Raw genomic sequence first — 12,993 nt, forward strand, 5'->3', positions numbered from 1 at the left:
CAAAATTATAAAGGCTATATCACAAACCAACAGCCAATATCATACTGAATGGGGAAAAACAGAAAGCACTTCCCCTGTAACTTGTAACAAGACAAGTATGACCACTTTTACCATTCTTATTCAGTACAGTACTGGCAGTTTTAGCAAGAGCAATTAGGGAAGAGAAAGAAATAAAGGGCATCAAAATTAGAAAAGAGGAAGTCAAATTATCCATGCTTGCACAAAACATGATGTTTTGCTTAGAAAAACCTAAACACCCCATCAAAAATACATTAGAATTGATAAAACAAATTCAGGAAAGTTGCAGGTTACAAAATAAACATATAAAAAACAGTAACTTTCTGAATGCTAATGATGAACTCACAGAAAGAGAAATCAAGAAAGAAATCCCATTTACAATAGCATCCCCCCAAATCAAATAGGAATAAATTTAAGCAAAGAAGTGAAAGATATCTACAATGAAAATTATCAAACATTGATGAAAGAAATCATCATGGATAGAAAAAAAAAATGGAAAGATATCCCTTGTTCATGGAATCAAAGAATGAATATTATTAAAATATATATACTACTAAAAGCTATCTACAGATTCAATGCAGTCCTATCAAAATACCAATGACCTTCTTATATGATTAGATAAAGCAATCCTAAAATTCATATGGAATCACAAAAGACCCTGAATAGCCAAAATGATCCTGAACAAGAAAAATCAAGCTGAGGCATCACAATACCTGACTTCAAAGCATACTACAGGCTGGCGCCGCGGCTAATCCTCCTCCTTGCGGCACCGGCACACCGGGTTCTAGTCCTGGTCGGGGCACCGATCCTGTCCCGGTTGCCCCTCTTCCAGGCCAGCTCTCTGCTGTGGCCAGGGAGTGCAGTGGAGGATGGCCCAAGTGCTTGGGCCCTGCACCCCATGGGAGACCAGGAGAAGCACCTGGCTCCTGCCATCGGATCAGCGCGGTGCGCCGGCCGCAGCGCGCCTACCGCGGCAGCCATTGGAGGGTGAACCAACGGCAAAAAGGAAGACCTTTCTCTCTGTCTCTCTCTCACTGTCCACTCTGCCTGTCAAAAATAAAAAAAAAAAATTTTTTAAAAAAGCATACTACAAAACTATAGTGATTAAGAATAGCTTGTTATGGGCATAAAAACTGATACACAGATCAAAAGAACAGAAAACAGAGCCCAGAAATTAATCCACATACATACAGCCAACTGATTTTTGACAGAAGTGTTCAGACCATACAGTGGAGTAAGGATAATCTCTTCAACAAATGATGCTGGCAAAACTAGATGTAAATATGTAGAGGAATAAAATTAGATCCATACTTCTCACTATATACAAAAAAATCAACTCAAGATGGATCAAAGACATAAAATGAAGACCTGAGACTATGAAGTTGCTGGAAGAAAACATAAGGAAAACACTTCAAGACATTGGAGTAGGGAACAACTTCTTGGACAAGATCCTGAAAGCATAGGCAACAAAAGCAAAAGTAAACAAATGGGATTCTGTCAAACTCAGAAGCTTTTGCACAGCAAAGGAAATGATCAATACAGTGAAGAGACATCCAGCAGAATGGGAAAAAAAATATTTGCAAACCACCTATCCAACAAAGGATTAATATACTGAATATATCAGCAACTTAAAAAGCTCAACAACAACAAAAAACCCTAACCAATCCAGTTGAGAAAGGGGCAAAGAACTTTAATAGACAATTCTCAAAAGAAGAAATACAAGTGGCCAACAAAAACATGAAAAAATGCTTAATACCCCAGGCATCAGGGAAATGCAAATCAAAACCACAATTAGATATCACCTCACCCCTGTGAGAATGGCTAAAATCCAAAACACAGAGAGTAAACAATGCTAGTGAGGATGTGGACAAAGGGGAACATTTATATACTATTGATGGGAATGTAAATTAGTACAGCCACTGTGGAAAAGAAGTGTGGAGATTTCTTTAAAAATTAGAAATAGACTTGCCATATGATCCAGCAATCCCACTACAGGATATATACCCAAAAAACCTGAACACAAAGTTTGAAAGAGATACCTGCACCACCAGGTTTATAGTAAATATCCAAAATAGCAAAAATTTAGAATCAACCAACGTGTCCATCATCATATGAATGGAATAAAGAAAATACATTGTATATATATGCGTATATGTATATATACACACTTATGCATGTATAGACATATGTATATACATACATGTATGTATACATGTATATATAATGGAATATTATTCAGCTGTAAAAAAACCTGACATTTTACCATTTGCATAAAAATGGACACAACTGGAGGAAATCATGTTGAGTGAAATAAGGCAGACCCAGAAAGACAAATACTGCATTTTCTCCCTTATATGTGGGAGCTAATATTAAAAGAAGAAGAAGAAAAAAGAAATGTCTGTGTGTATCAGTTATTGCTGCAAATATATAAACTTTGTTTTATATTTTTGTGAAACCAATGGTTAAGAAAGTTATATCTATGGGGCTGGCGCTGTGGCACAGTAAGTTAATCCTCCGCCTGTGGCCTTGGCATCCCATATGGGCACAGGTTCTAGTCCTGGCTGATCCTCTTCCATTCCAGCTCTCTGCTATGGCCTGGGAAAGCAGTGGAAGATGGCCCAAGTCCTTGGGCCTCTGCACCCACATGGGAGACCTGGAAGAAGCTCCTGGCACCTGGCTCCTGGCTCCTGGCTTCGGATCGGTGCAGCTCTGGCCATTGCGGCCATTTGGGGAGTGAACCAATGGAAGGAAGGCTTTTCTTTCTCTCTTCCTCTCACTGTCTGTAACTCTATGCCTCTCTGTGTAACTCTGACTTTCATGTAAATAAATAAATCTTAAAAAAAAAAAAAGTTATATATCTTGAGGTCGGCGCAATGGCTCACTTGGTTAATCCTCCGCCTGTGGCGCCAGCATCCCATATGGGCGCCAGGTTCTAGTCCCAGTTGCTCCTCTTCCAGTCCAGCTCTCTGCTGTGGCCTGGGAAGACAGTGGAGGGTGGCCCAAGTTCTTGGGCCCTTGCACCCGCATGGGAGACAGGGAAGAAGCACCTGGCTCCTGGCTTCAGATCGGTGCAGCGCCAGCTGTGGCGGCCACTGGGGAGTGAAACAACAGAAGGAAGACCTTTCTCTCTGTCTCTCTCTCTCTCACTGTCTGTAACTCTACCTGTCAAATAAATAAATAATTATAAAAAAAGAATGTTATATGTTAAGAATATATCTTATGGCTGGTACTGCGGCTCAATAGGTTTATCCTCCGCCTGAGGCGCCGACATCCTGGGTTCTAGTCCCGGTCGGGGCACCGGATTCTGTCCTGGTTGCCCCTCTTCCTGTCCAGCTCTCTGCTGTGGCCAAGGAGTGCAGTGGAGGATGGCCTAAGTCCTTGGGCCCTGCACCCACACGGGAGACCAGGAGAAGCACCTGGCTCCTGGCTTTGGATCAGCGGGGTGCGCTGGCCATAGCGCGCCGGCCGCAGCGGCCATTGGGAGGTGAATCAACGGAAAAAGGAAGACCTTTCTCTCTCTCTCTTTCACTGTCCACTCTACCTGTCAAAAAATAATAATAATATATCTTATGGTTAAGAATGTTTAATGATCTGTGATTAAAACTATATGTGTGAAATGGTAACTTTCCCATTCAATTATTGTTTATAGCCACATCTATATTCCCACTAAACTAGGGTCTTTTTGCTTTTTCCTTGTTAAGCTTCTTTTTTTTTTTTAAGCTTCTTATTTAGTGAAGTATTAAGCCTTTTTAAATGTAATGTAAATTTAAAATTTATCAAAAACTAAAAGAAAGGTGTAAGGAGGATGAGAAGGAAGGAAAAAGGGAATATCATCATGTTCTTAGATTTGTATCTATAAATCATATTGAATCTTAAAAATAAAAGGACATGAAATAAAATCATTTTTCAAAGATCCAATTAAAAAGTACTGATAATACTTTGAAATATAAATCAAATGAAGCATTTGTAGTCAAAGAAGGAACAGATATTATCTTTTTCAAATCAAGATATTGCTCTAAACTAATGATGCAGCATGGTCCCACTCCCTTCCCATTCTATCTTGATAACTCATTCCAACTTTTTTATCTAACATGGTCTTTCTGCTTATATTACTAAGTACTCCTGGCAGGAAGCATTTTAGAAGGGTCTGTCAATTTCGAGGTCATCTGTCTCACATATGTGTGTCTACTTTAAGTAATTCTAGGTGGACTTGACTAGTGACACCTGTGAGAGTATTCATTCCCAACCACTTCCCTGCTTGGCTCATAGTTTGACTTGCTTTTTTAAAAAAATATTTATTTATTTATTTGAGAGGTAGAGTTACAGACAGTGAGATAAAGAGACAGAGAGAAAGGCCTTCCATCCGCTGGTTTACTCCTCAAATAGCCACAACAGTCAGAGCTGGGTCGATCCGGAGCCATGAGCCTGGAGCTACTTCTGGGCCTCCCAAGTGGGTGCATGGGCCCAGGGACTTGGGCCATTTTTGACTGCTTTCCTAAAGCCACAGCAGAGAGCTGGATTGGAAGAGGAGCAGCCGGGACTAGAACTGGTACCCATATGGGATTCTGGCACTGGGAGGATTAACCTACTGCACCACAGTGCCAGTCCCCATGGTTTGACTTTAATCTCTGGTTTCTATTTTCTTTTTGGTCTAGGTTAAGCACTTTAAGGCTCTTAACTTGGAATCCATAGGTCCATCTCAGAGGATTCTAATTTATTTTAAAATGCAGAAGGCGGCGCTGTGGTGCAGCGGGTTAAAGCCCCAGCCTGCAGCACCAGCATCCCATATTGATTTCAGTTCGAGTCCCGGCTGCTCCACTTCCTATCCAGCTCTCTGCTTTGGCCTGGAGAAGCAGTGGAAGATGGCCCAATTCCTTGGGCCCCTGTACCCACGTGGGAGACCCAGAAGAAGCTCCTGGCTCCTGGCTTCACATCAGCTCAGCTCTGGCAAATGCAGTCACTTGGGGAGTGAACCAGTGGATGAAAGACTCTCTCTCTCTCTCTCTCTCTTTCTCTCTCTCTGTCTCTACCTCTCTCTGTAACTCTTTCAAATAAATAAAATAAATCTTTAAAAAATAATAAAATGCAAGAAAAGTTTTCTATATACCTTTATATGTTCATTTTTCTGCCTAGAAGATTCTTAGCTTTCATCTGATTCTCAAAAGAGTCCTATGATCCATTGAAGGGTTAAGAATGACTGGTCTGTTGAAGATACCATACTAAGTGAAACAAACAATCCACAAAAATGCAAATATTATTTGATTCCACTTGGTATTTGGAATACTGAGATTCATTCATAAAGTAGTATAGCAGTACCAGTGGCTGGAGGGAAGGAAGAGTGAGAAGGTTAAGTTTTGCTCATGGATGCAGAGTTTCAGTTTGAGAAGATGAAAAAGTTCTGAAGATGGGTGGTAGAAATGGTCGCACAGCAGTGTGCACATACATAATGCCACAGAACTATACATTTAAAAATAGTTTTAAAGTAGTTAAAATGGTAAATTTTACATTATGTATATTTTGCCACCAAAAAGAAAAAGACAGCAAAATCTAAATATTTTGCTACTAGTTCCTGCCTTGGCTGGATTGGTGATGATTTAGACTCTTCTCTCAAAATAAAGTCAACTAGGAGCTGGCATTGTGGAGTAGTGAGTGGGCAAAGCTGCCACCTGCAGTGCCAGCATACCATATGGGCACCAGATCAAATCCTATTTGCTTGACTTCTGATCCAGCTCCCTGCAAATGAGCTGGGAAAGGTAGTGGAAGATAAGCCAAGTGCTTGGGCCCCTGAACCCCACGCGGTAGACCTGGAAGAAGCTCCTGGCTCCTGCCTTCAGCCTGGCTCTGCCCTGGCTGTTGTGGCTACCTGGGGAGTAAACTAGCAGATGGAAGATCTCTCTCTCTCTCTCTCTCTCTCTCTCTGTCTCTCTATATGTAACTTAGACTTACAAGTAAATAAATAAGGTCTTCTTATTATTACAAATACCTAAATAAAATTTAAAGCAATGTTTAAAATCTCCATTTCCATATATATATATACACATATATATATATATATATATAAGTTTTCTATGATAGTCATGTTACTTTTATATTCCCTCCATCTATTCCCTCCCCTGCTAAAATATGGAAATACACCATGTCTTGGTAATCACAATACAGATAAAGTCTTAGAATTCAAGGCCAAGTTCTGCTGGCTGAGCTGACAATGTGTTTTTTTGTTTCTTAGATAATTGTGTTCTAGAGTAATGTCATCTATTTTTCTTTACTTGCTCCAGGGGCCAGTTCATTCATATTTATATTCATTTATTTTTTCATTCCATCTACTTTCCAACCTTCATTGAAAATCTTCTATGTGACAGGGCCTAAGTTGTAGTTTTCCTTTCTGTACATGTTCTTCAAAACTCCACCAGATATTGTGCTAATATCTATATTAGTCTCTAAAATCTCTGGAAAATGTCTGTTCTATAGTGAAATACTTCTCATCCAACATGAAGTGGAATTCAACTGAGAAAAATAAGGTGTTGATTGGATAGGATAGGGTGTAGGGTATTTTTTCTTTGACTACATGAAGAAGAAATCTTCCATTTTTAATCCCAAGAGGGAAAAAAAAAGACGCCATCATCTCCTTTTAATACCCAGGAAGATTCATTGCTAAAAGTCAAAACAGTTCAAGGTTATATCACCATGCTTCTTCCTGTGGCTGTGGTAGACAACTCAAAAAGTCTTTTTTTAAAAAAATCATTTATCATTTTTATTTTTTTGGACAGGCAGAGTTAGTGAGATAGAGAGAAAGGTCTTCCTTCCATTGGTTCACCCCACAAATGACTGCTGCGGCCGGCACGCTGTGCCGATCCGAAGCTAGGAGCCAGGTGCTTCCTCCTGGTCTCCCGTGCAGGTGCAGGGCCCAAGCACTTGGGCCATCCTCCACTGCCTTCCTGGGCCACAGCAGAGAGCTGGACTGGAAGAGGAGCAACCGGGACAGAATCCGGTGCCCCGACTGGGACTAGAACCCAGGGTGCTGGTGCCGCAGGTAGAGGATTAGCCTAGTGAGCTGCGGCACCGGCCTAAAAAAAATCTTCTTGATTCTACTCTTAGACTAGGGCTTTGGGGACAATATACAGAAGGTAGTCTTTTGCCAGAATTGATGCAAAGCCAATTCTTAAGGGAAATGCTAACTTAGCTCTAAGACTTCCTGAGTCTTTTATTTTTTTAAAAAGATTTTATTTTATTTATTTGAGAGATAGAGTTACAGACAGTGAGAAGAAGACACAGAGAGGAAGGTCTTCCGTCTGTTGGTTCACTCCAGGTGGCTGCAACGGCCGGAGCTGCGCCGATCTGAAGCCAGGAGCCAGGAGCTTCTTCCAGGTCTCCCATGTGGGTGCAGGGGCCCAAGGAATTGGGCCGTATTCTACTGCTTTCCCAGGCCAAAGCAGAGAGCTGAATAGGAAGAGGAGCAGCCGGGACTAGAACCAGCACCCATATGGGATGCCAGCACTGCAGGCAGAGGATTAACCTACTGCGCCACGGCGCCAGCCCCCCTGAGTCTTTTAGATACAGATGAGATGTCCTACCACTGAGGTCAAAATCTGTGATCAGCTCCTTAATTTCCATATTATAAATTAATCTTACTGTACTTCTTTACTTGACTGGTGTCTATAGCCTGTACATCCTCATACTTGACTGGTGTCTATAGCCTGTACGTCCTCATGTAAACAGCAACTCAGGATAGAAACATGCCAGATTATCTTCAGAGGACACAACCTCTAATGGTCAGCTCCTCATCTTCTTTGCTAGCTTAAAGAATATTTATGGAAGGCAAGTTGGAGGATATAGGTCTCTCTCCCTTTTCAGCTTTGAATTATTTTTTTCCATCAATTTGGTTGTCAAAAACCGGTAACATCTCAAACCATTACAGAATTGCCACCAATGGGTTGGCTTCTTAATATGCCTTTGGGTTAAAGTTGCTATAGGTTGAGCATCCCTAATCTGAAAATTCAAAATCTGAAATGCTCTGAAACCTGAAACTTTCTGACATGTAAGTTTCAGAGAACATTTCAGATTTTGGATTTTGGGGCTAGCAATGCTCAACTGATAAAGTCTATACAAATATTTCAAAATCTGAAATACTTTTGGTCTCAAGTATTTTGGATAGAGAATACAACTTAAAGAAATATGATCAAGGTATTGTCTAATAAAATCTTGTTTGTGAAGTATCTTTGGGATACAATTCTAGGAATAGCTCTGCTTTACCATAGTGTTCTAGGTAAAGAGGAGCAGAGAAAAAGCCAGAATATGTCACCACATGGTCCCCTCCCATAATTGGCAACCTGAAAACTTATTGTAGCAGAGCTGCTGGCCAGAACCAGTACCTGCCAAAAATAGTCTGCTGACCATATTTCCATAGTTAATTATAATGAGATTACCATGGGTGACATCCCCAATCCCATGATGCACCTGACACCATGACACTTCTGAGACTTCTTAAGAAGCTCAGAAATCAGGCAGTCACCAAATTCTGAGAAATTTCTCGCTTTCCTGGAGAACTTACAAAGCACTACCCCTTTTACCTCCAGATCACATAAAGATATGGCCCCAAACCTTATGGACTGTACCTCCCTCCAGAGCATGCCTGTACTCTGTCTTAAATATGTACTTTTACTTTGCTAATAAATCTTATTCCTTTACTAAGTTTAAATATATCCCTTGGAATCCCAACACTGGGATCTAATGTGCTAGATGAAATGAAAATTATGTAATCTGATTATGCCTTATTCTTCCCATTGGATACTAGGAAGCTCAAATTTATATACACACATTGGTGTGAACACATATGCATTTATATATTTTAATGTTCTGAAATTCCAGTTTTGTATTGAATTTGTTTTTGCCCTTTCTTGTTTATATAGATGACATACTGTGAATTTAAAAATAATTCCTGGGCTGATATCATGGCATGGTGGGTAAAGCTGCCACCTGTGACACCAGCATCTCTATATGGGCACTTGTTTATGTCCCAGCTCCTCCATTTCTAACCCAGTTTCCTGCTAATGGCCTGGGATAAGCAGTGAAAGATGGCCCCAAGTGGGAGAACTAGATTAAGCTCCTGGCTCCTGGCTTTGGCCTGGCCCAGCCCTGGCCATTGCAGTCATCTGGGAAATGAACCAGTGGATGGAATATCTCTCTCAGTTTCTCCCTCTCTCCCTGTAATTCTGACTATAAGATAAATAAAGCAGTCTTTAAAAAAAATAATAAAAAGTTCTAAGTTACTTCAAAAATAATTCCATGCAGATGTTTCCTGTTCTTTTTTGGTGTTTCTAATTTGCCTACAACATTGGATTCTGTCTAGCAACCGAGGTCAAAGTGTAGTGAAGCTGACAAGAGTATTAATGGTTTTAATACTATATTTACAAGCAAAGAATTAGATCATTAGTGCTGAATGCAATTGGGGCAAAAATTCCTTCCCTCATAAATTCTCTGTGGCTTGAGAACACCCAGCCTTACCGGTTTGGGAAATAATGGGAATGCAACTGGAATTTTGTGCTGCAAATAGTTGTGATTCAAGATGTAGGATTTGGAATCTGAAGCATAAAGAAACTGCTGAAGTATGAACAGGTACAGGACAGTGCTGATCTTGAGGCTGTATCCAGAGAAGAAAGATCCTGTTCAGAAGGCAGAGAGCTCGTCTAAGGACTGTCAAGCTAAAGTTCAGAAGACCAAAGAACAATTAACAATGATGGACAAAAGGACCAAATAGAAAAGCTCCCAGGTGGATCTCAAGGCTCCTCCACTCTTTTCCAGCTCCTACCCTTCCCTACCTTGTTTGGAAGACTCACATTCAAAGGCAAGAAATTCCATCCTTCCAAAGAAGGGTTTGCTTAAGCTTAAAGGCAGGAATTGAGCCATGATCCCCAAGAAGCAAACCTTTCAGAGAATTTGAAAAGTCAACACACAGGTATTTTGAAGATGAGGGTATTTCAAAAAGTTCATGAAAAAGTATAATTAAAAGATGTTTATTTTGGTAGAAGAAAATTTTAAAATCCATGCATAGTTTATTCATAAAATATATCCTTCATTACTTTTTAAAGACGTTTTAACGACTGGCACCAAAATAAACTTTTCATTCCACTTTCAATGACTTTTCTTTCAAATTTCCTTGCTAGTGTTACGTTTTAGGATTCCTTAGGACCAAAGGAGACACAGAGACAATCAGCCAAGGAGGAAGAGGTTTTATTTAGGACAGACACACAACACAGTGGGGTCTGAAAGTGAATTTCAGCCTTCCTGGCAGTGGGCTGTCTCCTCTTAATCTTGTTGGGAGAGGTCAGTGGCCATGCAGAGGGCACACTGACCCTGATAAGGTGCGTGGGGACAGGCAGAAAGGTCTGCTGGAGGAGTCATTTATTTACAATATATTGTCTTAGCAGTTTGAAATGTCCCAGGTTAGGGGCTTGCAGCCAAATTATGGGTGAGCAATAAAAATTCCACTGGTTTTTAGGTCAGTTTCATTGAGCTTGGGATTAACTATTCATGTCTCAATGGCCTAACAGGTGCTAACAGCTAGCAGTACTGGAATGAAAAAGACCTTGGCTATCTCCAGCAACCCTGGCCTCTGCCTCCCTCTGTGGCACCCTCCTTCCCCTTCTAGGAACTTGACGGAAGGCAAGTGCCAGGCCCAAAAAGTCCGAGGTCGGTAGCCAGTGCCTGCTCAGCTACAGGCCATTCAAGCAAGGGTTTTGTTTGTTCTGAATTGAAGTTTGGGCCCAACTAATAAGCAAATATTTCTCTTTCAGTCATTGTCCTGCCATTTATTTCCTCCAGGAATCTGGAGGGAAAAGGAAGCTGTGGTCTGGTCCATGGTTAAAGTAAGCCAGGATCTACAACACTGCCAATTGTTCTGCCAGAGACCAAGGGAGTAAAGAGCTCACAATTCACAAGATCCATGAGTTAAATCTGGTCTGATTACAACTGGGTCTGTGCCCTCTCCACAGTGACAGAGACTTTGCAAGAAACTCTCTTTCCGAGGTCCTTGAGGGGAATTTAACCTCATTCCATAAATGCTGATCTATTTTCTGAAAAGGAAGGAAGACTGCAAAGGTAGACAAAGGTCCTTATTTCTTTGAACGATATCTTGAATAAATAATGGGCATAATGGGGATTTCAAAAAGTTTATGGAAAAAAGAATTAAAATGTTTATTTTGGTGCAAAAAAACTGGAATTGCATGCTTATGAGAGATCTTCAAAAACTTAATTGAAAATTTTCATTATGAATAAACAATGTATGAATTTCAAAGCTTTTTTGATCTTTTAATTCTATTTGTTTCATGAACTTTTGGAAATAGCCTTGTCTAGTGCTTAGTCAATAATTGGCACTTGTTACATTGACCAATTTTACAATATATTATTTAATTATGACTACAATAATGTTTGGTCTCCAGGTTTAAAATGTGAAATTTGAATAATAGGCAGATTTATTCAAATATTTAAATTTATCCTTGGGTAGTTAAGAATAGAAAAAAATTGAAGCTGGGATTCAAAAAATCTCTAAGCTCTTCAAAATGAAATACAAATGATGCTGTCCTTCACTGTTTTCCTGAATCTCCACTTCCTACCTGTCTTTTTTTAAATTTATTTTACTTATTTGAAAGACAGAGTTACAGAGAGAGGTAGAGACAGAGAGAGAGGTCTTCCATCCACTGGTTCACTCCCCAGATGGCCACAACAGCCAGAGTAAGCCAGGAGCTTTCTCCGGGGCTCCCACCTGGGTGCAGGGGCCCAAGGACTTGGGCCATCCTCTACTGTTATCCCAGGCCTTAGTAGAGAACTGGATAGAGAATGGAGCAGCAGGGACTAGAACTGGCGCCTCTATGGTATGCTGGTGCTTCAGGCCAGGGCTTTAACCCACTGCGCCACAGCGCCGGCCTCCCACATGTCTTTACAGAGGAAAACCCTCAGCTGAATCATCTGATTGCTGCTTCTGCTTCCGACATTTGAGAAACCACTTATGGCAGATGCCAAGGGGTGCCTATTCCAGAGCCATCCCCCATCTTCCTTGCTTCCAGAATCTTGATTTTTGCCTAGGTAGAAGGAAACAGAAAGACTCCCCAGTGGATGAATAATAATTTGTCAAAACCAATCATATTAATCCATTTCTCTTAATCAGGTTGGTTTGGAGGTGTGCATTTTACCAAGTTCTGGGCAACAGGATTTGAACAGATGTCTGTTAACACTTCTGCACAATGGGAGAGAGATGCACACAAAAGAAGCCTCTGAACTGCTTTCCTGCTTTGGCTTTTCATGTGAAGATGACACTTGAAGCAGTGGCTACCATAGGAGCACCACGGGAAGGTCAAGAAGCAAGTGGAGAAGCTGATCCCGAGTCATGACATTGCTGAGCCACAGAACTAACCCTTAATTGTTTACCTGGACTTATTATTCTGTGCCAGGAAAAGAAATCCTATTATTTAAATCCTTTGTAGCCACATACTCTGTAACTTGGAACCAAAATCACCCTTCGTTTCATAAACTTACCCCAAAATGCCCTTGAAGTGGTGGCAAGAAAACCCCATTGAAGGCACACTGAGAGTAAGGGCAGTTACTGGTATTGAAGAGCTCTTGGATACTTTCATTGCATCGTTGATAGTCTCCAACACCTTGAATTTGGAACTGATGGAATGGAAGTGTCTTCTCAAATCTCTTGGTACAGGGGGTCTTGTAAAGGTCACTTATGTTGACTACCCTTTCATATCCAGGGTGGAAGCACGGGTCTTTAAGGATTCCATTACTTGTATCCTAAATGGAAAAATCAGTTGAAGGCATCACGTGTGAATGTTTGGGGTACAAAAGGAACAGTCTGACTTCAACAATGCATATGTATTTTATAACATCCCAGCACTTAGCCCTGACATCAATATGCCCATGCCCTGTCCTTTTCATCCGTGGGAATAAGTAAAAAAAAAAAAAAAAAAGAAGAAGAAG

At 40.7% G+C, this 12,993-nt stretch overlaps 1 protein-coding gene across 3 annotated transcripts in view; it reads right to left on the reverse strand.

Moving 5' to 3' along the window:
* ENTPD1 (ectonucleoside triphosphate diphosphohydrolase 1) overlaps positions 1 to 12,993 on the reverse strand; it is a 183,223-nt gene that overhangs the window by 20,122 nt on the left and 150,108 nt on the right. For all 3 annotated transcript variants that reach the window (XM_062214724.1, XM_062214723.1, XM_062214721.1), the window contains exon 7: positions 12,547 to 12,807. In XM_062214724.1, coding sequence (XP_062070708.1) covers positions 12,547 to 12,807 — 261 coding nt within the window. The remainder of the gene's footprint in view (positions 1 to 12,546; positions 12,808 to 12,993) is intronic.

This window comes from Lepus europaeus, chromosome 17 (assembly GCF_033115175.1).
Source record: "Lepus europaeus isolate LE1 chromosome 17, mLepTim1.pri, whole genome shotgun sequence".
NCBI classification, from domain to species: Eukaryota; Metazoa; Chordata; class Mammalia; order Lagomorpha; family Leporidae; genus Lepus; species Lepus europaeus.